A 28,000-nucleotide genomic window follows, 5' to 3' on the forward strand; every position below is an offset into this window, starting at 1 on the left:
ATGTCCTGCACTGAGACATGTCACCCAATCGGAGAGCAGCTTAGGACAGGAACCCAAACATATACCAGTCAGTAACAGAACTGAATGACTGTGTTCAGTACAGCAGAGAGGATTTAGCTGTGGTCACCTCAAAAGTATTCTTCTTTTTCCTTTTTCTAATTCCACTCAACCAAACGCTCTTGCAACCCCCAGCTGGCACACCTTGGCACCAACAAAATATTATTGTTGCTACAATTGTTTTGACATGTAGGTTATACTTTAAAATAAAATAATAAAATCATTTGAGAGACAATGAGAACAAATACAATATTTGTTTCTTATTATTTACAGAAGCAGTTTTTAAAATACAGAATTAAGAAGGAAAACAAATGAGCAAATTAAAATTCAATACCTCATTTATAAATATAACTGCTGCAATTTGGGATGCACTGAATCTATTATACTTCTTTAAGGGTCATTGAATAAAAACCTTACATAATATTTTACCACGATTTTATTTCCACCAGTCTAGTTTTATGCTCCGTACAAATGGCATTGCCCTCAGTCTGTGGTACGCCAACTGTAGTCTGCCTCAACAGCGTGATAAATGTAACTCGTAGAGTCTATTGTTCTCTATGGAGATGAACACTTTTCTGTAGAATCCTGCGGTCAACACTTGCTGCATCATTCCGTGAGTTCGTCTCTGCAGAGAATAATTAGTCCTATTCTAGACAGTGTAGTCTACGTTCAACAAGCAGTGCACAGACAGGGATCAATGTCCCCTGTAACACAGCTTTAAGAACATCCCCCTGTTGTCCAGTGTTCTACTAAAACATGCAGCAAAAATGGTGCTAAAAAACCATTTATAAAAATAAAGGGTCAAGTTACTGCAAATGGCATTTTAACAATCTACCTTTAATAATTTCTGGAAGTGAAAACATCACTAGTCTTTTGTAAGAATAAATTGTGAAAATAAAATTTACCTTTTGTAAATCCAAAAAAAACCCAATAAAAACCGCATATGATAAAGTCATTTTGAGGGATGAAACAGTATTTATCCTAGCAAAAAAAACTAGGGATATCATTAATTCCTAGGGAACAGATAGGCTGCATTCTTACTATAACATATGAATATTGGAACACAATGGCTGTCTCCACTTTGTGTAGGTGATGGGTCCCTTTTAAAAGACAACTGTTCTTGCATTTCAATGTTTTCTTGACACTTTGCCAGTTTATAATCTCTGCCAAATATTGGAGGACATAGATGGTCACTGCTCTGACAGCAAGACGGGCGTCTAACAAACATTCTCATGTATGAAAACAGATAAGCAGTCGAATCCCAGAGAAGAACACTGAACTGGGTTTTGCTTTTTATCGTAACTTCGTGAATGTTACCATGAATCTAAATGTGATGTTTTTCTGGAGTTAATTTAAAAACAATTTTTTATACAGAATATGGGTCTTTGTGTCTGGACTAACATCTCCTCCCTGTGAATTGACTTGATGCATGCTTGCTTTTTTTTGTTCTGGAAAAGTAACTTCACACAGATTATATGCAACAACAAATGACAATACTTTATGTATAATAATTGAACTTTATCCTAGTGGAATTATTATTCTGAATGTTTTTCTGTATGATGACCAATCATTACTATACTATTTTTACTAGCAAGTCCATGCTCTTCCTTTAAATGTGCTGTCTGTGGGGATGACACCATGTAAGCCATCATACCAGGCAACCCAACTTTCCAATCGTTATTACAACCAAGACAAAAAGTAATCGTGTGCAGAGGGGAAGCCAATCTGATCATGTGGGCATTCAGTGGGAAAACAAGTTGTGGCCCTATAGCGGGGCCCTTGTTTGTCTTCTACTCTCCCCAAAAACAACACATATTGGGCGAACAATGCAATAAGTGATTGTCACAGTCTACAGAGTAAATAAATAGCAATAGGTGGAATCTAAGAAGATAAGAAGGACCATGTGATTCCCTATTTAAACACAAAGTACACCTTCATTACTTAACAGAAATTGCCCTTTACGTCAAATCACCCATTGCCATAGGCTTCATTCCCGAGCCTATAACACCTGCTGCCCGTGCAATGTAAGTGCCAAATTAAAGATCTCATCCATTCTCAACAATAAAACATGTTGTAAGTGCATATTAATAAGGAAGTGGAGTGGGAAAGGAAGATCCAAGCAAGATGAAGATTTGGGAAGAAAAGAAGATTAAGACTTAGATGATACAAGAAGAACATGCACTATTTCATTTAGTGACGGTTGGGAGGTATTTTCATCGCTGTTGTCTTGGTGCTAGAAGCCTTGGAGAACCAAAAGATAGCGACATCCGATTCACTATATAGTGACACCGGACTCATTCTATCAACATGTCTGGAGAGGTAGCTGACCTCATGACACAATATATTTAACCCTCCCACCCACATGCCCTGTATTAGAAAATACTACTCGTCTTACTTCCACGACAGCAGGGTTAGTGAGAAGTCCAGCGGCTTAGTCACTGCCTCACAAGACTAAACTAAAGCATCTCTGTACAATTACATCTACCACATGACTTGCTCTGAAGTCACTGCCGTAATCTCATGACTGAAGAGTTGTCTAAAGCCCGGCATTGGGCCTTACTTTATAAAAGTGATCATCTGGGGGTAGACAACTCTGTTTACAAACCATAATTCTTTTTCCATCAAACTGAAGTTCGTCTAAAATTAACCAGTGCCTTAAACAGTATTGTTTCAGCCTCAAAAAAAGGGAACATCCCTTTCCACTGATGTAGGCTAGCTAAGAACAAGTCATTGTACAGCCGTTGAGAGGTTCTCCAGATCTTCTATCTGAGTTAGGACATCCAGGAAAAGGATCCATCTTCAGCTTCTGATGAAGTGTGCATCTCTCCCCTAGGTCGGGTCTCTGACGCATGGAACGTGGTCTGTACGTGGCGTCCACATCATCCCTGAGTATGTTTTTGGGGGGTTAGATAGGTCTCAAATCCACATTTTCAATGTCATCTACATCCCAGATTTCAGACAGTAAAGGTGGCAGTTTCTTGTCCTGAAGGCGTAGGGCAAACACCTGCTCCGAGTGCACACTGCTAAGTGTCCGTAAGCTGACCAGCTTCATTAACATACGAGGAAACATCAAGTGATCCTGGGAAAGAAATAGAAAATCTACTGTAACTGAAACCTAGGTGAGGGGTCACCAAATAGAGAAACATACAAGCATTAATCCTTATATTGATATGAAATATTTCCTAAACTACGTACATTATAATGATCATGTTGTAAATTTCAGAACCCATTAAACCCCTTTAAAAACAGCAAATCACCCCATAATCCCTTCCTGTATACACGTTACCACCTTCACTGAAACAATACTAGGAACCAGTGACATCACTGCAACACAAGATAGTGTGAAGGTGATGGAACACTTTCATTATCTTCAAATAAACCAACTTCTTAACATGTGGAATGTTACGTTTTAAACTGATCTTTCCAGTAATAAAAGTGTTAATATAAGAGGGTTAACCCAATGCTAAGAAAAAAAACCTTAATCTAAATGTTGAACGCAAAAGTATTCTTGAACACTGGAGTAGCCAGCTATTGTCAATTTGCAATTAACCTCTCAACAGAGAACAATGTTGCCACCTGTAGGCCATGAGGAAGTAATACACCCACATTAGCAAATTAAATGGTTTGAAAAAGTAACCCAAGACACACTTTAAGAATCTCCTAAATCTGAGTCTCTGTCCCTGGTATGTAATGTATACATTTACCAATTCTTTAAATTGGTAAATGTCATCTCTCCACTACCAGATGCTTCATGAATAAAAGCCTTTAAATGCTCAAAAGGAAAGTCAAGTACTTGTCATACATTGATCACCACGGCTTTCTATGATAAATCTATACTTTTGGGATGACTGTGCTCCTGTACCTGAGGTCTCTTGATACGGGTGTAGGAGTGAAGAGCTTCCACATATGGCAACTGGAGGTTCTCCACGAGCTGGTGATTCTGCACATTTGGTCGGTCAGCAGAGAAGATGTTTATCGCTATGAGGAGGGCGTATTCTGCATCATCCAGCTGCATCTGCCTCATGCCACGCGAGAATTCAAAGATGGGGTTTATAAACTCCACCTGCAACCCTGTGGATAGGACAGGAGCAAGAACAGAACCAGTCACTGGGCAGCTTCAATAATACAACAGCAATCACTCACCAGTACCGCTAGTGAACATGCATTCAGCAGTCCATACTCCGTCCCCTCAGCAGCTCACAAGTTCTATTATTAGCAGTGGAACGTAAAAGAAAGAGGCACACAGATGACCATTACACTTTCTATTCAGGTTATTGGGCATACAGCAGGTTTCGGATGCCCAATACTAGAGGGCCCGCTGAAACACGTTAGATGCCCAATGACCTTGATACGACGTCCTTGTGATAGCCATCTGTGAGTCTCCTTTATCATTTCTTACTGGACACCTTATCAAATGTTAAGAACTAGAAACTTGCATAGTGCACACAAGCACTGCAGGATCACAAAAGAATGGAAGCCTTCCTGATGAACAATGAAACAAGTACCGTATGTAGAGTGTTAGTGATATTGTACGTCTTTTATGGTATCTCTACTACAACTTAATACGGACTCAAATAGGGCGATAACTTCATATGCTCCCTTATCAGTGGGTGGCAGTAATACTCTAACCCCAGAACAATATAGTAGGCCATCGGATTTAATAAGCAGCCCCTTAATATACTGATGTCAGTGGGCCATCACCAGCAGAATATAGAATGTAGTGTGCTCTTACTACTGAGCTTTGATTTCTACTCGTTCATATATTTGTTTTCATCTATTGAGACACCATGATATCTTTTAGCACATCAGTCTTTAAGCAGGGAGCCAGCATGATGTGCACAAGTATACAGCAAAGAAAATGATCTAATTGGCGCACCGTAGAGCTAATTGAATGATAAAATTAATATAGAAAAATAGTGATAAAATATCAATTATTAAACTTGATCAGTAGCGCAGCTGTCATATGGGGTGTGTAAGGCCCCACTAAATAAAGGCAAACTATAAATGAAGGAAAACTTTACTACAGTGCTTCAACCAATCAAAATATAACCATGCCAAACACTATGCTAAAAAGGTATATTAGATACTGTTTCTAGATAAATAAATTCTATCACATCTAAATAGATGAAAAAGTATCTTAAAAATACACATAGCACACACACAAAAAAAATGACTGAATGGGAGCTGAAGAAGTTAAAAACAAACAGACGTGTAAGTTGTAAAAACAATGCAGTTCCAATAGCTTTTAAAAATGATAAAACTTAAGAACTCATTTGAGTTTGTAATCTCCAAGATCACTAATGAGAGTTCAACTAAGAAAATGACATGTTAGGGAAAGTCATGGCGTGCCGATGTAAACAGATGAAACAAAGTCTTTCAATATTATCCAAAGGTGCACCTTGTGTGATGAGTGATCCAAAGTACCTAAATAGGATATAATAATCTTGTTCCAATCACATATTGCAGAACTTGAATTATCCGACATGCAGTTAATCCGTCCGGCCACTTGCTGCGGCAAGTCATAGATACTGTTCTAGTTGGCAAATGAGATCACGCATCACAAAAGGTGCACCTTTGGATAATATTAAAAGACTTTATTTTATCTATTTACATCAGCACGCCATGACTTTCCCTAAGAGTGTCATTTTCTTACTTCAACTCTCATTCGTGATCTTGGAGATTACAAAATCAATTGAGTTCTTAAGTTTTATCATTTCTCAAAACTATTGGAACAGTGTTATTACAACTTACACTTGTGTTCGTTTTTATAATCTTCAGCTCACATTCAGTCATTTATTGTGTGTGCGCTATGTGTACTTTTAAGCTACTTTTTCATCTACTTAGATGTGATACTGTTTATAGATAAATTCTATCTAATATACCTTTTTAGCATCGTGCTTGGCATGGTTATATTTTGACCAGTTGAAGCGCTGTAGTAAGTTTTTTCTTCATTTATAGTATGCACAAGTATATACTGCAAGTTAGGATACCTTCACTAATACTTTGGTGTGTGGGTGGTTGATTGTGCTGGAGGAGGCTGGAGATACACGTGTGCTAGATAGGTGGATGGTGTGTACAAGGAGTGTTGGACTCACCTGCTCGGTGGAAGTCATCCTTGCTGTATGTAAAGTCTTTCAGGAAAGTTATACATTCAGTCTCATGATTGTAACGCCTTGCTGTCTCCAGCAGCATTATCTGTCAGTGAGGTAAAATAGAATGCTATATAGTGTCCGAGGCATTAAAATAATAAAATACTATTATACAGATATATACACACACTAGCAAAAGTGACCCTACTGTTGCAGTATTAGAACTACATAAAAGGACTGTGTCTGGTCCTGAATATTGGTTCACCTCCTTGTGCAATGGAGGGGACGCTTGGGCATCAGGAGTAATGTTTGCAAATTACACTCTCCATCTATACACAAACTGTGTATCTGCGCTTCTCTTGGGATAAATCTATACGCTCTCCCTCTGTTCACTTACCATTAGTGTTCTCACATTATACGAGATCCCCTCACTGGCTGAGTAGTCCCCCCCCCTTCCCCCCCTCCAATTATAAACTGCTGCCCTTTCACAAACGGTTCATCTGAAGTGGTCAATGCATCTTACAAATTACCTCAAAAAAGCTGTGTTTGTTGGAGTAGAGTGGTTGAATGAATAATATTGACTTATTTTACTGAACATATTTCTGCATACGGCAGTAGCAAGCCAAGCTGATTCCTACTAGATTTCCCAAAGTAAAAAAGCAGGTTTGTAACAATTCGTATCAATATGGCAATATTACCAATTCTTAATTTATATTTGCATATTTAACCACTTCATCTCAAACACTCCTGCAATCATCAGTATGCAGTATCACTTTTCTTCTGTATGTAGAATATAATGCTCCTCTATTGTTATTCTGCAGGCACCATACCATTTCTATTGCAGCAATTCCCTATCTATTCTCACTCTGGTACACCTGGGTTACCACACAGAGTCTTCTCTTGATCTGAATGGAATTCTCAATACTATACACAGTCGTAATGTATGGACACCATACTAAACTCCTTTTCTGTATTCCTGACATTGGTTCGTAAGCAATATGCGAGGACGGCTGCAATGTGCCACTTATCCCGTTTTGTGTACGTGGTGCAAATCTCAGACACCTGCACATGTATAAAGACTCTGTCGTCTGTCTAAGAGGGGTGGTATGGTCCATATGGGCACGATACAGATCAGTAGCGGGACAGTGCGGGCTTGTTCAAGAGGGAGGGGCACAGCGCAAGTGTATTCAGAAACTCTGTGGGAGGATAGATCACAGTGTAGGCATGATCAATGTGGCAAAGTTCTTGTGTAGATTAATGGTGCCAACGCTCGTATAATGTGTGGTGGATTATTGGGTATAATGTATGAAAGTTAATTTGCAATCAGAGGCGCATTTTGTCAAGACCCTTCTCCCACCACTGAATGGCACCATATTTAATGCCCTTATACACGGGGCACTTCTAGATCGCCTGTCACGTCATTTTCCTCCATACTGTGCGGTTCAGACTTTATGGAAAGGTAACTATGTGGCTACTGCTCTTTTCATACAGTTACACAGACAAAAACATGTGTTTAAAGATTGCCTCTGGGCCTGTGCCCTTGCCCAACAGCCTTCTAATTTACAATAGGGATTCTGTAGAAACACACAAATAGACTACTGCAGCTATGAAATCTAAATTCACACTTTAAAATACAGGAAGCTATATCTCCATTTACATGGTTATTAGAAGGCACAAGGGACTTTTGTGGCCATTTACTGTGGCGATAGGAAGTTTCTGCATATATGGGACCTTACATGTGATCAGCCTTCATCTGTCATAACAATACACAGAGACCCAATACATGAAACACACTAAAGCATGCCCTAATTCTAAAGGGTTCACAAACTTTCTAGCACCACTGCAAAGGCCCAAGACTGCAGGCCAGGTGCTGTTATCCATGGCACATAACTGGGGTCACTTCTGATTCCCTGATGATCGGATGATGATGAATATCATGGATATATCAGAAGATTGTTCAGTGTACTAAGCAGCCTATGCTCACCTTTTCATTATCTGTATCATCTTGTTTATTCTAACTGAATGAAGGTGAACAGGAAAATGTAGTTAGTACGGCCATTAGCCGGATGAGCACATTTTTAAAAGGACAACCAGAGTCAAAATACGATAGTGTGTAAAATGTAATGCAATAGAACTTTGCAATTTAATGCACTGGCAAAATACAGTTGTATGTAGCACACACCATGCTGCAGCTCTATCACTGGCTATGACATCACTGCAGTGTGCAGGATTACACCCTATGACCCAGAGAAGCAGCCTGGGGTGTGGTACCAGGAACGTCCCCTCACCTGCTCGCGCCCCAGTATAGGAGGTTAAAGCAGCAGGGGTAACATTAATTACACGGGTGGTTGGAGATGTAAACAGGGCAGGGGCAGACCGGTGGAGGAGAAAGGAATAGGGAGGTTAGTGGAGTAACAGAAGATGCATTTGTTACAGCTACTGTAAGAAGTTGTCCAATGAGATCAGGCAAATATCAACAAAAACTGCATCTATGACATTAGCTGTAATGCATCGTAACACAAAGATAGATCTCCCAAGAAGAAGTAAACGATTAGAACAATAACCTTCGCTTCAGAATCCAGACCGGCTGGTACATGGTTCTATATACAGTGTAGTAGCGACTTATAGGTCTGGAGATCTATCTATTTCATCTCCAGACTCTTCTACACTGTATATAGAACCATGTACCAACCGGTCTGGATTAAGAAGCAATGATTATTGTTCTCCTGGTTTACTTCCTACTGGGATTTACAGCAACAGAACAAGAAATAATTTTGGTTTACTTTACAATCACAAATTCTGCCTTCAGTCTGATTTGGTTTCACCCGAAACAGAAATATTACAACGAAGGATGAAATATACAGTTGACATATTTACTAAACAGGGACATACAAAGGAATAAGTGAAATAAATAACTATTGCACTATGTCAACAACACACAAAAGCAAAAGGATTGTGAGGTCTCTTACTAAGCACCACAATGACTGCTGTCACATAAGATTTCAGTGACCAAGATTAATTGGAAGATTATATCTGACCAGTGCAAAGTCATGAGAAAGTAAACATTACATAGACAAGATAAAAGATTGTGTAGATAGGCAGGTTAATCTTTAAGTGGATATTCGCACCTAACAATTTAAAGAAAAAAAATAAGAGATGTCAGGATTGGTGTGTGCAGGCTCAGTGTATTCTTCCTCTTGCTTTATTTAATGGTCAGTCACAGACACTGAGCTAAGGACAACACTCAGCTCTGTAATTATCTATGTTTTCAATAATATTTTGCAGCATAGCGAGGAGACATGGAGGCTTAGCGCTGCTACAAATGTAACACATGAAGACGATGGTAAACCAGGAACAATGCAGACGTTTGTGCAAGATGTGATACAGAAAGTAGGAAAAAGAAATCAGTATTTTTCCGTATCAGAACATAACAATCATCTAGTCCTAAAACCACGTTTCACTACAGGGGGACAAATTTAAAAAGTTCTAACAGATTGAGACTTGGAAGGTGGGGGGGGGGGGGCTTATCGTAACTCAACTCTAAATCGCTGTGTTACTATAAGGCTGCCAGTATTTATGAGCTACATACAAGTGCAGGCAGAAAGACAAAGTTGCATTTGCTCCCATGCACCACAGCAACATGGTTTGTTCAGCTGCAAATTTTCTCCTTTTAGCTGGATTTGTTCTCATCTTTGAATGAGACCCAAAGAACAAAAATGTGATCAATCTAATCTCATGACAAGTAACCCCTAACAGATTATACTTCAATATTTATTCCACAAATAAGACAACATGATAACGTGTGGAAAAGCAAGTCCCCCGCTTACTGCCTTCCATGTCACTACAGAAGTCACTGTGCATCCGATTGACAGGACCGGCTCACTTCATCATTGGAGCATCGGACAGCGTGACTACCTCTGTATAAGAGCAGAACCTGGGACACTCAGGTTCTTGTCAAGGAGCAAAGACATTTACAATGATCTTAGACAAGAGGTTTTCACTGCTCGTCAGTCTAGACAGGGGGTTAGGAGGCCATTTCCAAACCATTGAATGCCATCATTCTACAGTGGGGGGAAAAGGGATTTACCAATGGACCACACTGCTAATGGCTGTATAACTATTCTAGTCATGCCAGTGCAGTGTGCTCACATTGTCCATTTAAGGGGTTTCCTGCTTCAAAATAATCTCTATACGAATTTCCCACCCTTCCTAGTTGCTGTGATTTGCCTCTTCATGAAATAAAGGACCAGGTTTCAAGCTCACACATAGGAAGGAGAATCAATTACTGACAAAGTCCTGTAGGAGCCTCAGACAGGATGTTCAGAGTTAAAATAGTCACTTATTTTTGCTTGCACTTCATAGAGATTCAAGTGAAAACAACAGAGGATATCATCACCATTTATTTATATAGTGCCACTGATTCCGCAGCGCTGTACAGAGAACTCAGTCCCTGCCCCATTGGAGCTTACAGTCTAAATTCCCTAACATACACATACAGACAGAGAGAGACTAGGGTCAATGTTGATAGCAGCCAATTAACCTACTAGCATGTTTCTGTACTGCAATTGCCGGTACTGATTCAATTAACTGTAGGGTCCTGTAGTAATGGCCGGTAATGTGCATGGAAATATATCTGCGAGGCTGCATATATGTATACTAAATACATTTTAACAACATTTGCCTTGGCACAACTCAAACATTTACATAAATGAGGCTACCCCATTCAAGTATAAACAATTGTCGACTAGATGAAGAAAATAGACATTCAAGTCCTAAAGAGCGTTACCTCAATGGTGGATGCCTTCAGAAGTGCTATCTGATCCTCTCGTGACAGTTCCATGAAACCCGGGACTTGTTTGGCAAAATCCACAATCTCCTGCACGGAGATGATGGCGAGCTCAGTGAAGTGAGCGAAGCGTTGTTGGCGAGCTTCTCTGCTGTTGGGATCGCTAGCAAGGGGCCATGGCTGAAAAGGAAGCACGCGGGCGGTGAGTAGAATCCTCAGCAAGAACGGAAAGTACAATCAGTATGTGAGTGAGGAAAGACGGGCAGTATCAGCTACATAGACTGAAGTAAGGAAATTATTAAATACACACATTCTCTTGCCGACATGTCTGAAAACACTAACTGTGTGGTTTGTACAGACGGATGTATTTTGGTGAGAAAAGTGTAACGTGTTTGTCGCTGCAACTTTTTCATGTTTTGTACAGTAGTTTTGTGCCCAACAATGGACTACAGATGGATTATTCTATTGCGTGTCTGGATACAGAGAGACAAGTGTGCTAGAATTACGAAGACATTTTATAGGTTACAGCAAATTACATGCAAAGCAAAACCAATTAAAATAGCTGTGAGCTCACTCTGTATAAGCGATACAAGATTTCAAACATCAGGGCAGGAAGTAAGGACAGAGCCAAATTATACTGCACAAAATCACGACTTCATATGAAATATATTTCCTAATTATCATTTACTTTAATTGAACATATATAATGGTTTATTAGGTGCCCCAGATTCTGCAGCTCCGTACAGTCAGCAATATACAAACAGAACATAATACAAATAAAGATTGGAGCAAGAGAACAAATAGCAAAAGACAACAATAAGAATAAAGAGAGACTTTTACAAGAGGAGAAAGAAGTGAGGACAGGAGACGGGATGTAGAGAGGGGCCTGCTTGGGAAAGCCAACACCCATACACCTGGAGGCAGGTGATAGGGGAAGCGAAGGTCATCGCAGAACGGAGTGGGCATGTAGGGGAGTATTTCCTGACAAGGTCAGAGATGTAGGAGAGGAAGGCGTTAGAGAGAGCAAGGAGCTTTAATTGTATTCTGGATTGAATGGGGGGTTTTGTAGAGAGACAGCAGAAGAGGAAGATTAGACGTGTCAGGCAGACAAGAGGGTAGGAGATTGCACTAATCAAAGCGAGAGATTGAAAGAGAGGAGAAGACTGAAGCCTGGTTGTAAAGGGTCAAGGAGACAGTGAACAAGTGTGATCAATGGTGAAATCAATAGAGAAAAAAGCGAACCTTGACAATGCCGTGAAGGCTACAGGATTAGCGAGGGCCTGGATATAGGGAGTGAAGTTGAGGGCGGAGTTATGGATAACCTCTAGGCAGCATGTATGGGTACCGAGGGAGAGGGTCACGTTATCACCTTTGAGAGAAATGGGAGGAGGGGACATGACAATGACCAACAGAAAGACGACCAGCTCAGTTTTTGGATAGGTTGAGCTTGAGGTAGTGTTCAGCTATCCTAGTGGAGATGGCAGAGAGGTAGCCGGACCAGCAGATGAGGAGAGAAGGAATGAGGCTTGCGGTGGAAAGGTAGATTAGTGTGTTATCGGCATAGAGGCGATACTGGAGGCTGAAGGAGTCAATGAGTTGGCCAAGAGAGGAGCGGTAAAGGAAGTAAAACAACAGGCCAACAACAGAGCTTTGTGGGAACCTGACAGTGTATGAAGTAGGGAGCATGGTCCTGAGGAAGAGATGCTAAAGTAGCGATCAGAGAGGTAGCAGGTAAGCCAGGAAAAGATAGCTCCACGGAGGCCAAAGGAGTGTAAGGTGTCAGAGGAGAGGGTGGTCAATTGAGTGGCAAGTGGCAGAGAGGTCAAGGACCAAGAGCATTGAGAAGTGGCATCATTGGTCACCTTGGCGAAGGCAGTCTCGGTGGAGGAGAGGACCAAAGCCTGATTGTAAAGGGTCAAGGAGACAGTGAACAAGTGTGTTAAAATGGCTGTAGACTAACCATTCGAGAGGTTTGTAAACATAGGGACACAGAATATTCTATGCACAGAACCTTGCTTCTCTACTATAAGTTATTAATACTGCAATCGATAAAAGGTATTTTGTCCAAAAGCTCTGCAGCACCTAAGGTGGCCAAATGATTGTGAAAATTGTAGAATTTTTTTTCTGACATTAGCAGACACATGAGTAACACATACAGATACATGTATTTATTTCTTTTTCCTCAGTATCTTGTTCCTACAGTGTTCAGTGACAGGAGGCTCAAATGTCAACTGTACCCCCCTCCTGATCAGGAGTAGTTTTCCCAATTTAAACCCTCTTTAAATGGAATCTCAATCATGGGTAATTCCCACAGCTTGTCCAGCAAGCAGATCCATGGTTGTATACTGAGCTCTTCTCCCTCGGAGACAGACATGGCCACCCAATCATGGGCTAATCAGTGTTAACACGCCAAGCCAGGCGCAAGTCTTAAGGTGGGAGACAGTACATACATTGGTGGTGTAGTGGTACCAATTCCCTTGTGGTCCGATTATCCACTGTCAATGCAACATGTGCCTCCTTGACCCAAGCCCACGTGGCCCTGAAAATCATTATTAGGATGCTTTTATACACATCAATAGCAGCTATATGTGATTTGTAATCAATATAGTTAACTTTATAACGGATTCATTTTTAGATTGTAGGGAACAGTGGGCATGGCTCTGCAGACCTGACGCATGGACTTGTTAGGCCTCATACCGTTACTTTGGGCTGATCACTAAAGGACCTCTTGTTGCACTGCTGCTGTGCGGAGACCAGTTGTTGGATCATCTCCTCCTGCTGAGACGTCAGCTGAACGATATCCTGAGTCAGCATGCATGGGCTAGGGGGAACCAAAACCGCGGAGGACTGAACCACATCATCCTCCTGTTGCTGCTTCTTTATCTTCTTGCTCCGGATCTGTACTTCTGAAAGAACACCTAAGACAACGTACAAGAGCACACAATCAGCAGCCTGTCCACATGCGACTATCGCAGCACAAAAGCGATGAGCAGGGCTAAGAAATAGTCACTGGGAAGACAGCTGGGACGTTAATGCAAATAAGAACCACTGGCTGCAAGCAAAAATCAGCTGAGAAATTACTACAGTAATGGGAATAATGCGCGGGCAACGCAGCTGATTGAATCTACTCCTAGGTGGTAGAACAATGGGAGCATTTATAAGAGTGGAGTAAGAGTTATCTGAGAATTCCAAAATCAAGATGAAGATTCCAAAGAGTGACACTTATTACTCCACTTTTATAAACATCCCCAATAGTTTCATAAACAGGGTTATGGGGACCTAAACTATATGGATTGATCACCCAAAAGCTAAAAGTACCACTGTTATAAACATTATGAAACAATTAAAGGCAAAGACAAAATCCTTGTGTGCGCCCAAACATGCCTCGCTGTCCACTCACACTGTTCCCGCATGCCGGCCTCTCGACACTTCCGAAGCCGGCACTCCTGGCACTTGCGACGCATATACATGTCCATCTGACACTTGCCGCTGTTTTTGCAGGTATACTTGGGTTTCTTTATGACGCTGCGTCTGAAGAAGCCTTTGCAGCCCTCGCAGCTCAGCACGTTGTAATGGAAGCCTGAAGCCTTGTCTCCGCACACGCTGCAAACTTCGTTACCCAGCATCTTGGGTGCGGGACCCTTCTTCCTTTTACGCTCCGGCTCCTCCGCTGTTAATGGATAAAAATAGTTTATTGCCTGACGCCGACTGCAAGCAAAACACCAGCACTTCCATTAGAGAAGTGCATGATTTACTCATGGCACTCTTTCAGGAAGTCAGAAGATCTAGAACACTGCTTTTTTGGTTCTTTATTTAAACATACAAAACATGCTGCTGAAGTTGGTAATTATAAAAATTCCACATGCTCATGAAAATTGCATAATACTTGGGTGGCATTTGCAAGAAAACATTTTCAAAAGGAAGCCTTGCTCAAGAAAACAGCAGCAGCAACTAATCAAAAACATCTTCGTCTTTTGCATGGATCTAGAGCAGCAGCTCGATAGTGCAGCCACATGGGGAGGACTAACACAGCCACTATGATAGCTGCCTTGAGGGAAATGCACCGCGAGTCGCATAGCAACACGCAGTCTGAGTTCACTAAAGGAACAGGAACCAAACAGCCAATCAGCATTCATAGAACTTTATCAACTCCAACTGGTTTCTGGTCACTGGAGAAGGAACCAGCACAACCAATGACAGAGCTGGCTGCTCGTTAATGCACCCATCTAATGCGGGCAACAGACCCAGCAATTTCACAACCTGTTTAAGTCCCAAAACGACCAAGACACCAGACAATGATACTATTGAAATCATGAAGGGCTTTTCCCCAAGAACCACTGTTCTAGACCCAAAGATGTCTAGTGGGCTGAGCATCATCACTACGTTGGATATGCATCCACCCAGTAGATGCGGCTGAGAAAACAACAACCAATGGACACTCACCAGCACTGTGGGAGGAGCCCTCTCCATCTGTTCCCAGGATTTCATTTTCATTGGGCAGTGATAAACTTCCCTGGGACTCTGACCTCTCCTCCTTTATGTGCACCTTTGCAGAGCTGGCAGAATCCAACAGTAGTGTATCCACAGAGTGGAAATACTCTCCGTCTATAGAAGAGAAAAACAGAAGGAGACATTGGCAACTGTGTGTGTCTATTCTTCCAGTAACAGAATATATAGGGTACATGAGCTGTCAATCATTAGAGGCGCCCTCAAGCGTTGTCATTGGGGTTTCTAACAGCCATTACCGCAACATACAACAGCACAAGCTGGGAGAGGGGGCTCATGCGTCTGTTCCCCTGCAGCTCAAACAGTATCCCATGGACACCACTTAAAATTGGGAGAGAGAGGAGACATAACTGTACAAAAACACAATGAACATACAACACAAATGACAGAAGAGGGCAGGGTGTAGAAATAGATGCAAAGAAATTAAAAGGCAGCGGACAACATTCAGAGCTTGTAATTTACTGGGCTCTAATAGTACTTTATATATATTTCTTATTTATGATTCGTATGGTTCCTTGTATCTCATTTAAAAATCGGAGTACACAAAGGTGACATCCTCTTGTGAAGTCTGTCACAAATTATACAAAGCAGCACATGGGTGTAATGGCCAAGATTCACTTGAAACTAAATAGCCGGAGTTCCGTAAACTGAGTCACAATTACGGACATCCAAATTTTAGGCCTAATTTCTGCAGTCCTAGTTAGATGTTCCTCTTCCCCTACTCTTTGCAAGTTTAAGCTGGTGTCTGGGTTCTACGCTATTTCCTGCACCCCAGGAGAATACTGTGGTCTATCTGAACCAAGCACTGTATTTACCGAGATGTATAATCCCTGACCTGCCAGATCTAACAGAATCTAAACAGACTGAAAATTATTCTGTGACCAGAAAAATGTGCTTTTAGGAGCTTCAGCACTTACCGAGTGAAACATCAGAGCCATCGACAGCCGTGGCTGACATATTGGGTCAGGCGTCTCCAGGCATTTTCCAAGCCAAACACTGTACAAAACACAAACTGAAAAAAATTAAAATATTACTCGTACTTACTTTTTGCCACCACTAATCTATCGCTTACACCCCCCACCTCCTTATCAAGCTCAGTGCTGCGGAGTTGTGCTTTATACCAGTGTCCGTCTGTTATCAGCCCTGGAACATTCCCGATCCAGTCCACAAAATCTCTATCATGATCATCATTTATTTATATAGAGCCACGCAGTGCTGTACAGAGAACTCACTCACATCAGTCCCTGCCCCATTGGGGCTTACACTCTAAATTCCCTAACACACACACCCACACAGACTTAGGGTCAATTTGATAGCAGCCAATTAACCTACCAGTATGTTTTTTGAAGTGTGGGAGGAAACCGGAGCATCCAGTGGAAACCGGCGCAAACACGAGGAGAACATACAAACTCCTCACAGATAAGGCCATGGTCGGGAATTGAACTCATGACCCCCAGTGCTGTAAGTCAGAAGTGCTAACCACTGAGCCACCGTGATACGTATGTAACGTTAAGCAGGATATTTCCCGACTTTATAATATTGTACGCATACTGATAACGCTCTCATATATTCGATCCCATTTACAAATCAAATGCTAAACACTTTCAGCTGGAGTTGCCATTATGGATTCAAGAAAAGGATGATATTTGATGATGATAATTAGAAATACATCAAAAGAGGGGGCTACAAGTGTTTTTTAAATCAGTTACTGACTTAATTACAAAACAGGCCCACGTCTTCTTTATTTGATAGAAATACTCCTGATAGCATGTAATACACAATAGAGAGTCACTATAGCATTTTCCTAAGGCCCATTTACATACCACAATGTTCAGCGGGGGAGAATTCAAACGGAAGCTGGAAGTCTTAATCCATCACTGTGATTAAATATTATCTCTTCTCATCAGCATTTGAATCTGCAAATAGGAGATTAAAACCATAATGATGTTCAGGTCACACAATACATAGAAAACTGACAAATACCAAATCAAATAGATACTATTACTAAAATAAAACAGCAGAAAAAAAAAAAAACACAACAGCTCTGCATGTGACAGGATTCAGGATGCAAGAAGACACGAGGGTCCTGTCTGGCAGAGCTGTTTCCCAATCAAGTTCCTGTATCGGAGGAACAGTCAACGACTCAGCCTTGCACAGCAAACACCCCAGATGCTGCAAATGCTCTGCTATCTCAAAAACTCCCCTCCTAATACAGAGGCCTTGGGACAATGTGTCCTTGGCCAAAATGAAAAATTCCAAAGCTGCACAAGTAACGTCAATTAACTCTCTGCTATGCTCCAAACTAATTGTGAAAGTGCACAGTCTCCTTTGGTAGATTGCCATTCCTTGTTGGCGTTGCTGTATTTCAAGAGAAACAAACACACACTTTGCTAGATCTGAAACATCTGCAGTGTAAGGCCACCCACACACCATAGGAATTATTAAAATATGGCTAAACGGACATTCCTTACATAGATAGCCGACTAATAAGCTGCTAGCACTCATTGTTCTATTACAATAAAACAGCATCACCTCCGCCACACTGACTATAAGGCTAGGAAAGAAAACGAACAGCAGCAAAAGCTAGATGGCAAGTAAGAATATAAGGATGCAAGACAGAGGGAATTTACACCCCTAGAGCGTTTACAATAAATCCAACACCTTTAGCACAGAAGACAATCACTGATAACCACCCCAGCAGAGAGGAATGACCGTGAGTAACACATGAAGACTTCCTGAATGTAATCACTACAGGGATTTAGTCTTCAGCTGACACAGTTGTGATTCACAATATCTGTAGGACAAAGACAATGAGCAAAGTCCAGCAGAAACGAGGGGCAGGATATTCTCTCGTTCAATGACATGTAATAGTGTCACCGTGAAGGGTGCCGTCTGCTTTGTTGCACAACGGGCACATGAACTATAGTTACCGCGTGGTCTATCAAGGTGAAATGTCAATGAAACACTGCGCCATGGAATATCACATGGACGGTCAATCGCTAGACACACTATCACAACAAACTATCCACAGGACCACTAATACAGCCGCCTCCTTGCACATTCAGAGAAATAAACCACTACATCAGAACATGTAAAATTACCTATACATTATCCAGGACCTTTAATCTTGCGACTTAGCGTAGTGTATAATAACACAGCCTTGGCATACATGTCTATAGTTCTGGTCATCTGCTGTTACAAAGTAACAACATATAGATACACACAGGCTCTACACAAATATCTAATTGTATTTCTAGAGCACACATATGCATGTAAATTGTCTGGAGCGGACATAATTCCTCTAGATTTAAATTCCCATTAGGGAGATGCTTTAAACCACCTCTTATCCATATCAAATGACAAGTTTGTTTTCATTTCCAGGTTTATTTACCCTTTATAGTCACTCAGCAGTGAGAAATTTCCTAAGTACCTATAACTGTGGATTTTACTTTTGGTAAACATTGCCTAATGCAAACTTTACAATATTCATCTACATTCCCAGAGCTCCTAAGCCAGTAATGGACAACCAGCTACACTCAGAGGGCCACATGTACAATCCTCTAACCCAGTAGTTCCCAAACTTTTTGCAGTTCGCGACACCCTTAGCGTCTCCATAATTTTTTCAAGGCACCCCTCCAAAACAATTACCGAGTAGAAAAAAACGTAATAAGTATTTAGGTCAGGACAGAAATACTTATTTAGTTGTATGCAAAAATAATACACATAAATCCAAAGGGAAAAGAATAAAGCTAATTCGCTCCGCCCCCACCGTCATCTCCACTCGCTCCGCCCCCACCGTCATTCTTTTGCCCCTCTATTGCTGTTTCCTATCACCATTCCCCTCTGTTTCTTTACATACCATACTTGACCTTCTTTCTTCTGTATTCTTCCCAATTCAGAGGTGCCCGGGAGCCAGCATCCTCTCTCCTGCTGCTTGTCACTGAATGTCGGGCGTGATGACGTCACACCCGACATTCAGTGAGAAGCGAGGAATATGCTGGGTCCCAGGCGTCGCCGGATTGGCAAGTTGTTGTTTTTTGTTTTTTTTGTTTGTTTTTCTCTCCTCCTGGCCACGGCACCCCTGGGAGCCACGGCGCACGATTTGGGAACCATGGCTCTAGCCTTCAGAAGGGCTGCACATCACCCGTAATATCAGTAATAAGTTAAAACGATACATTTAATCAAATCAAGACATCTCTAATAACATAGCTGCAGGCATATTAAACATTTTACAAGCTGCCACCTGTTGCCCATCACTGTCCTAAGCAGGCCAGTCAAGTTCTTTCACAAAGTTGCTGCAAAGTTGGAAGCACAAAATTCTCTAGAATGTCACTGTATACTGTAGAATTATGGGTGCTAGGCCAAACCATGAAAAAAACAGTACCAGACCATTATTCCTCGTCCACCCAATGTTTATGGTTGGCAGTACAAATTCAGGTAGAAAGCGTTCTCCTGGCATTCGCCAAACCCAGATTCGTCCACCTGACTACAATATGGCGACGCGTGATTCGTCACTCCAGAGTCCAACAGCGGTGTGCTTCACAGCACTACAGTCAACGTTTGGCATTGTGCACGGTGACGAGGCTTGTGTGCAGCTGCTCGGCCATGGAAATCCAATCTATGAAACTTCCGATCAATAGTTCTTGTGCCGACGTTGTTTCTAGGGGCAGTTTGGAACTCTGTAGTGAGTGCTGCTACTGAGCACAAACTACGCAATTCAGCACCCCGTGGACCTGCTCCGTGAGACAGAGAGGCCCACCGCTTCGCAGCCGAGCTGTTGTTGCTAGGCATTTACACTTCAATAACATCACTTACAGTTTGCTGGGACAGCTCTAGCAGGGCAGAAATTTAATGAACTGACTTTATGAAAGAGTAACATCCTATGGCAGCACTACATTGAAACTCAACCCACTCTACTGCTAATGCTTGACTATGGAGATTGCATGGCTGTAAACCTGAGATATAGATAGATATATATATAGATATAGATATAGATATATATATATGTGTGTGTGTGGGAGTATTTATCTACATGAGGGGAAGAGGGCCCTGAACCCATAACTTCCTAGGGCCCATGGAATTTTAATCCAGCTCTCCATTTTTCCTATGTTTGCTTACAATGTACTTAACCAGCACTGATTCAGAGTAATGTGGACAAAATCTATGCTCTTAGCCTGTGAAAGCACTCATGGATTTGTCACATTCTGCACTCTTATTTCTATGTCTGACATTTTTAAAGTTTACAGTTGAACATTGTATGTAATTTGTGCCTTGATTGCCTTGGGAAAAACTAGAGTACAAACCTTATTTGATTATATAGAAACAAAGGAGCCTGCAGTAAAACCGTACACACGCAAACCCCAGGACTCCACTAACGAGAATGAGCAGGTAACTGAAAATGTAACAATTAACCAGGAACACTGCTTTACAGTGTAGCTGCAGATTTGGAGTTTACATTTGCTGTTACAGACTTCCACAAGGAAAGTAAAAGACTCGTAAAAACACTTATGAGCGGTCACACAGTTGTTAGCATTGCTGGCTCACAGCACTGGGGGGTCATGGGTTCAATTCCAACCGTGGCCCTATCTGTGTGGCGTTTGTATGTTCTCCCTCTGTTTGTGTGGGTTTCCTCCGAGTGCTCCAGTTTCCTCTCACACTCCAAAAACATACTGGTAGGTTAATTGGTGTTGTTTCTGATAGGGAATTTAGACTGTAAGCTCCAATGGGGCAGACAGAGACTGTCAATGATTACATATGATCTGTACAGCGCTGCATAATAATATTGGTGCCATATAAATGATAAATAAAACAGATAAGTTAGTTTCAGTGTTTTCTGATACAAATTAGTAACACCACTGAAATAAAATCACAGACCTCCTATAAGGAAATTACACTAGGGGGTGTATTTACTAAACTGCGGGTTTGAACAAGTGGAGATGTTGCCTATAGCAACCAATCAGATTCTAGCTCTCATCTATTTAGTACATTCTACAAAATGACAGCTAGAATCTGATTGGTTGCTATAGGCAACATCTCCACTCATTCAAACCCGCAGTTTAGTAAATCTAGCCCTAAGAGGCATCTAAATCAGCCCCATGGTTAAAACAACGGTACAGTCAATATTTATTTTTTTTAAAAGGAACGACACACGTGTAAACTATTTACTTTTACGGAGTGTGTGAGCCATCCCGCAGGTGATACTACTTCCATCTATGGAAATGCATTTTCATTGACAAAGGGACAAAAAAAAAAAAAAAACTTTCAGAAGTACGAATTTCTCCAACAGTAATATTTTAGTATATTGTAGCCATCCCAAAAAGGTGTAAAAGATGTGCTATAGATGTTATTGCAGACAATAAGGCTGTCAGATTATAAGATTCAGATATCAAACAGAGCACTGAGCATTTTATTCAATGAATTGCCTTGCAAAGTTTAAATATGTTTCAGTCTAAATTATTTTCTTTAACTACTCTAATAATACTTTCCTTTTCAGTAAGAAGATTGTTTGAAGCCTAACCTACATCTACCAGTACAGAAATCAAGTTAAGCTGGGTACACATCTATGTAATTAATGAGCACATCACATGATTCAAGATCGTTTGCTCAGATATTTCAAGACTGTGTACGCTCCCACAATCATGTCCTATCGCACCAAAACACATTGCGTCTGTTGATTTGGTTTTATAAACTTGCTAAAAATCACAATCAACGATGTAATCATATCTGAGATGAAGATCACAGATCTGAAGGAAATAGGTGTAGGTGTGTACGCATGAATCTGCATCTTTCAAATGTTGGTGAAATAGTTACACATTTCACTTTGAGCGTGCTAGCTGCTCACAAGGATTATTCAAAAGATTGCGGACATTATTCAGATTATAGCGTTTACTGCGCCTACAAAGTGACCTATGACAAGAGGAGTTAATACATAGAAGATACACGGCCAGATTGTGGCCGAATGAATTACAAACAAGAAGATGCACAAGGATGGTCATTTAAGCAATGGAAAATCTGAGATAGTAGCTGTGGGGAAAGGAATGGGACTGACTCATTGCTGCATTCAGCAAATATTCCATGAACAGATTCTATTCAGTTCACTTCTTGGTCACTTCGCTATGAGCCAGACACAGAGCCTCTGTCTTTATTGCTTAGATATACAATTTGGTTAATTCACAAGATTTCAATGTGTAATCAGCATATTATTAAACAATGGGAATTGTGCTCTGTATGAGAAACAGAAATCATTTACAATTCTGGGAATAAAAATAAAGGACAACTGTAAATAAGCCCAGGCACATGCTATGGACATGGTAACACATCCACATGTCATCTCAAACAGATCGATTTCCTTTACAATTATCCACATTTCGGTTGCTCAAAGTCGGACAATAGTGATTTCTCAAACATGTATAACAGGACATGCTAAATGTACTTACTTAGAAATATTCTACATGACATTTTAACATTACTGCAAGTAATGCATTTAAAGTGACACAAGGCCCATATTACTGGCTTTGTTTTCTATGAGCAGAAATGAAAATAAGAAACCCTGTTTCTTCTGGGAAGTATATTACAGTTATTCTACTGTACATCTATAATCATCATTTATTTATATAGCGCCACTAATTCCGCAGCGCTGTACAGAAAACTAATTCACATCAGTACCTGCCCCATTGGAGCTTACAGTCTAAATTCCCTAATATAGACACACACAGACAGACATACAGGGAGACAGAGACTAGGGTCAATTTTCATAGCAACCAATTAACCTACCAGTATGGTTTGTTTGTTTTTTTTTGAGTGTGGGAGGAAACCGGAGCACCCGGAGGAAACCCACGCAAACACAGGGAGAACATACAAACTCCACACAGACATCTACTGACCATTCCACCCCTCCAGGCGTTATATGGAGTTGTAGGTAAGACAACTAACATTTAACGTTCTGTGATGGCTATTCTACATTTCCATATGCACTGGTGAAGGTAACAGTCTTCATTTGGGATTCACTTTATTCTATGTTTATATGTAGTGATTCAGAGCATTTAGCCCTCTAACTGCATCATGAACACATAACTTTGAGTTTGTAAACAATGTAGAGAAATGATTCACAATACTAAACATCGCTCTTATTTTGAAAACACAGAAATGTTGAAGAATAGGAAACAAAACTATTTAACAGCAAAAGCCAACGAATAACATGGATTATTACAGTTTTCAGAATGTATCACAATTTGCCAAATATGTTATTACTAAAGCCAAGCCCATGACCCTGAAGCAATAACTCTGGATGTCTGAAAGAACAAATCACAAGAAAAGAACACGCAGCATTGATCACAGACCAGCATATCTACCCTAATAAAATGGTACATCATCAGTTACTTTCACTTCCACAGGAACATATGTGTTACCACTGAACTTAGCACATTTTTAGACCTGTCTCTGAATATCATAGAGACAGAGAACTAGGGAACAAGTAAAACCAAGAGGCTCTACATGTTTAAAGGTCAGACCACGTGGGCCAAAACAACCATCCATCTAGGGTTATATCAAAATTATTATTTTTTTTTAATTTATTTTTTTAAAAGTGGAGATGCTGCCCATAGCAACCACTCAAATTGTGGTTATCATTTATCTAGCACATTCTAGAACAGTGGTGGTCAACAGGAGGCCTGTAGGCTGCCAGTGGCCCTCAAAGAACGAAGGGTTGCCCATTGTTGTTCTAGAATAGGATACCTAGAATCTGATTGGTTGCTATTGGCAACACCTCCACTTTCCTTTATGGAGTGTTTGATAAGTTAACCTCTGTCTGTCCTTTAACAATCTGTATTTAATCTCAGCTTTATTTTAGCCTATATTCATTCCCAGTCTTTTTGCCCCAAATTATATACTACTGGCTAAATTCCCTTAATTTATAAAATGTAAAGCCATCCAGCCTTTTTTAGTTTTGACTCATGCTTTCCATCATATCTGTGTGCCTACAGCATCTGCCCATGCCACCAATCAACAGCCTCTATTGTTATCATCCCATTATCTCCGAGTGTACAGGACGGAACCTGGCCATGGCACAATCTACATTACTGCATCAGCCGGGCGGGGCTAATATCTCCAAGGCTGTACTCACAATCTTTGTTGTCAAGGTACCTGCCCGAGTGCCTTACCACCTTATCCCTCCCCCCCCCCGTGTGTGGATAAGGTGCTTGGACATCTATTCCATGCTGAAATAACTTTACGTTTATCAACCACTTCCTCCAAAGCAACCAACAGCGCCTGTGCTATCCCCACCTATTCAATATCCATAATAAGTGCCTCCATGCTGTCCTACCCTCTCCATAGTAGACATTCGTCTGCTGTTCCATTCTGCAGTCCTTACAGTTATTGTCCTAGTACCATAATCCAGTCTCCCGTTAATAGTATTCCAGTCTTATCACTGTGCTAATTTGTCACATACCCCAGTAAATAAGTCTACAGGCATTTTCCTAGTCAGTTTCGTTCAATTCTATTCTATTCCACAATCACTGTCTAGTGCCAAAGCCCAGTCAGTGCCTATTCCACAATCATCATAACCACTGATCGTGTATGCTATTGTATAGCCTATATAGGACCGTATGCAATTGGTATTCAGCTATTCTAGTAAACAACCTTAAAGTCAATGCCCTGGGGTCATACCCCATTCAGTGCTTTATTATTTCAAAATGTCCAAAACCATTTTCCGAATGCCATACGCCAGTCAGTGGTCTACTATTACACAATCTCCAAACACATTGTGCCACTATCAAAGCCATACACACTAGTTGGTGCCCAGCTATAACACATCCTTCTTTAGCCATTATAGGTGCCATATGCCAGCCGGTGTCTGCAAAGCCATTGTCAGTGCAATACACCACCAGTCAGTGCCCTACTAGAACACTTTCTCTATAACCATTGTAGATGCCATATCTCAGTCAGTCCCCTAATAATCCACATCCACATCCACCATAACCATTATCCGAATGCCATACAACAACCAGTTATCCTGCTATTTAACAATCATTGTCCTAATGCCATACCCTAGTCAGTGTTCTGCAACCCACAAGTCTACAGTAACTGTCTATTATAACCATAGCCCAGTCAGAGCTTTGCTATTCAAATCCACAACATCCAGTCATTGTCAATTGTTGCCATACTCCAGTTAATCCCCTCCTGTTTCACTATCTACAACCTTTGTCCCTGTGTCATACCCCAGCATTGGCATAATCTGTAACCTCCACAGTCACTATTCTAGTGCCATACACCTGTCAGCCCTCATAATCTACAGTTACTGTTGTAGTGGCATACACCTATCAGACCTCGGCTATTCTACAACCTCCATAGCCACTGTTCTAATGTCATACACCTATCAGCTGTATACTATGCTACAACCTGCAGAGTCAGTGTTCGACTGCCATACACCTGTCAGCTCTCTGCTGTTCTACCACCTCCACAGTCTCTGTACTAGTGCCATACACCTGTCAGTTATCTGCTATTCTACCACCTCCACAGTCACTGTTCTAGTACCATACAGCTGTCAGCTCTCTGCTATTCTACCACCTCCACAGTCCCTGTACTAGTGCCATACACCTGTCGGCTCTCTGCTATCCTACCACCTCCACAGTCACTATTCTAGTACCATACAGCTGTCAGCTCTCTGCTGTTCTACCACCTCCACAGTCCCTGTACTAGTGCCATACACCTGTCAGCTCTCTGCTATCCTACCACCTCCACAGTCACTGTTCTAGTACCATACAGCTGTCAGCTCTCTGCTATTCTACCACCTCCACAGTCCCTGTACTAGTGCCATACACCTGTCGGCTCTCTGCTATCCTACCACCTCCACAGTCACTATTCTAGTACCATACAGCTGTCAGCTCTCTGCTGTTCTACCACCTCCACAGTCCCTGTACTAGTGCCATACACCTGTCAGCTCTCTGCTATCCTACCACCTCCACAGTCACTGTTCTAGTACCATACAGCTGTCAGCTCTCTGCTATTCTACCACCTCCACAGTCCCTGTACTAGTGCCATACACATGTCAGCTCTCTGCTATCCTACCACCTCCACAGTCCCTGTACTAGTACCATACACCTGTCAGCTCTCTGCTATCCTACCACCTCCACAGTCCCTGTACTAGTGCCATACACCTGTCAGCTCTCTGCTGTTCTACCACCTCCACAGTCCCTGTACTAGTGCCATACACCTGTCAGCTCTCTGCTATTCTACCACCTCCACAGTCCCTGTACTAGTGCCATACACCTGTCAGCTCTCTGCTATTCTACCACCTCCACAGTCCCTGTACTAGTACCATACACCTGTCAGCTCTCTGCTATCCTACCACCTCCACAGTCCCTGTACTAGTGCCATACACCTGTCAGCTCTCTGCTGTTCTACCACCTCCACAGTCCCTGTACTAGTGCCATACACCTGTCAGCTCTCTGCTATTCTACCACCTCCACAGTCCCTGTACTAGTGCCATACACCTGTCAGCTCTCTGCTATTCTACCACCTCCACAGTCCCTGTACTAGTACCATACACCTGTCAGCTCTCTGCTATCCTACCACCTCCACAGTCCCTGTACTAGTACCATACACCTGTCAGCTCTCTGCTGTTCTACCACCTCCACAGTCCCTGTACTAGTGCCATACAGCTGTCAGCTCTCTGCTATCCTACCACCTCCACAGTCCCTGTACTAGTACCATACACCTGTCAGCTCTCTGCTATCCTACCACCTCCACAGTCCCTGTACTAGTACCATACACCTGTCAGCTCTCTGCTATCCTACCACCTCCACAGTCCCTGTACTAGTGCCATACAGCTGTCAGCTCTCTGCTATCCTACCACCTCCACAGTCACTGTACTAGTACCATACACCTGTCAGCTCTCTGCTATCCTACCACCTCCACAGTCCCTGTAATAGTGCCATATACCTGTCAGCTCTCTGCTATCCTACCACCTCCACAGTCCCTGTACTAGTGCCATACAGCTGTCAGCTCTCTGCTATCCTACCACCTCCACAGTCACTGTACTAGTGCCATACACCTGTCAGCTCTCTGCTATTGTTGTCCAGCACACTCGCCTGGATATTCCATGCCCTGAAGCTCAGTAATGACACTACCTATGTTACCTGCTGCCCCCAGGCAGGTACTCAGCAGGCTCCTCCTCCTCTGTCACAGCTGCCTTCATACACCCCTCTCCCACACTCTGTGGGCCGGCCTCCCCCGGTCACACATACCGGAAAGCAGCGTCTATCTCCCGGCAGTACCTGCCCTCCTCTCCCGGCCGCCCCCTCGTCCCATCATCCGCTTCCAAAACTCTTCTACAACAACTTCGACCTCTCTTCCGCGAACCAGCGCGCGACACTTCCGCCGCTAGCCCCGCCCCCAGGCACGGGACTCCGAGTCCCAGGCCCCGGCAGCCAATCAGGAAATAGTAGGGCATTGACCTCGCAGGAGAAACGTAGGCGGGAACGGTGGGCGGGTCCTGCGCGGAGATGGACAGCGGCCTCCACCAATCAAACAGGGTAATGAGGAGCGCTGACGCTTTACCACT

At 42.0% G+C, this 28,000-nt stretch overlaps 2 protein-coding genes across 6 annotated transcripts in view; one reads left to right on the forward strand and one right to left on the reverse strand.

The window, feature by feature from the left end:
- Positions 1-286: 286 nt before the first annotated feature.
- On the reverse strand, positions 287-27,835 carry NR1H2 (nuclear receptor subfamily 1 group H member 2). 3 transcript variants are annotated; one of them, XM_075190097.1, is made up of 10 exons: positions 27,684-27,835; positions 17,262-17,354; positions 16,356-16,434; positions 15,376-15,537; positions 14,333-14,602; positions 13,630-13,850; positions 10,933-11,112; positions 6,153-6,252; positions 3,920-4,128; positions 287-3,136 (listed from the first exon to the last, which is right to left on the reverse strand). In XM_075190097.1, the coding sequence occupies exons 3-10, from the start codon at positions 16,393-16,395 to the stop codon at positions 2,963-2,965; spliced, it is 1,356 nt and encodes a 451-aa protein (XP_075046198.1). In that variant the 5' UTR covers positions 16,396-16,434; positions 17,262-17,354; positions 27,684-27,835; the 3' UTR covers positions 287-2,962. The 3 variants fall into 3 exon arrangements, with proteins under 3 accessions (XP_075046198.1, XP_075046199.1, XP_075046200.1); XM_075190098.1 differs by having other exon boundaries at positions 16,356-16,450; XM_075190099.1 differs by lacking the exon at positions 27,684-27,835 and adding an exon at positions 27,576-27,631.
- LOC142106999 (testicular acid phosphatase homolog) overlaps positions 27,792-28,000 on the forward strand; it is a 57,553-nt gene continuing 57,344 nt past the window's right edge. For 2 of the 3 annotated variants that reach the window (XM_075190102.1, XM_075190101.1), the window contains exon 1: positions 27,792-27,971. Coding sequence is in view for 1 of the 3 variants with exons in the window: in XM_075190101.1 (XP_075046202.1) it covers positions 27,942-27,971 (30 nt within the window). In the remaining 2 variants the exon portion in view is untranslated. The remainder of the gene's footprint in view (positions 27,972-28,000) is intronic. The other variant, XM_075190104.1, reaches the window with a different exon arrangement.

The sequence above is a fragment of the Mixophyes fleayi genome, chromosome 11, assembly GCF_038048845.1.
Source record: "Mixophyes fleayi isolate aMixFle1 chromosome 11, aMixFle1.hap1, whole genome shotgun sequence".
NCBI lineage: Eukaryota > Metazoa > Chordata > Amphibia > Anura > Limnodynastidae > Mixophyes > Mixophyes fleayi.

Excerpts from the sequence above, each read along its gene's own strand:
- NR1H2 (XM_075190097.1), bottom strand. The coding sequence starts at position 16,395 with ATGTCAGCCACGGCTGTCGATGGCTCTGATGTTTCACTCG. Across the intron at positions 6,253-10,932 it reads TGAAGGCATCCACCATTGAG|ATAATGCTGCTGGAGACAGC; the intron begins GTAACGCTCTTT and ends CCTCACTGACAG. Across the intron at positions 4,129-6,152 it reads GGATGACTTCCACCGAGCAG|GGTTGCAGGTGGAGTTTATA; the intron begins GTGAGTCCAACA and ends TCCTATCCACAG.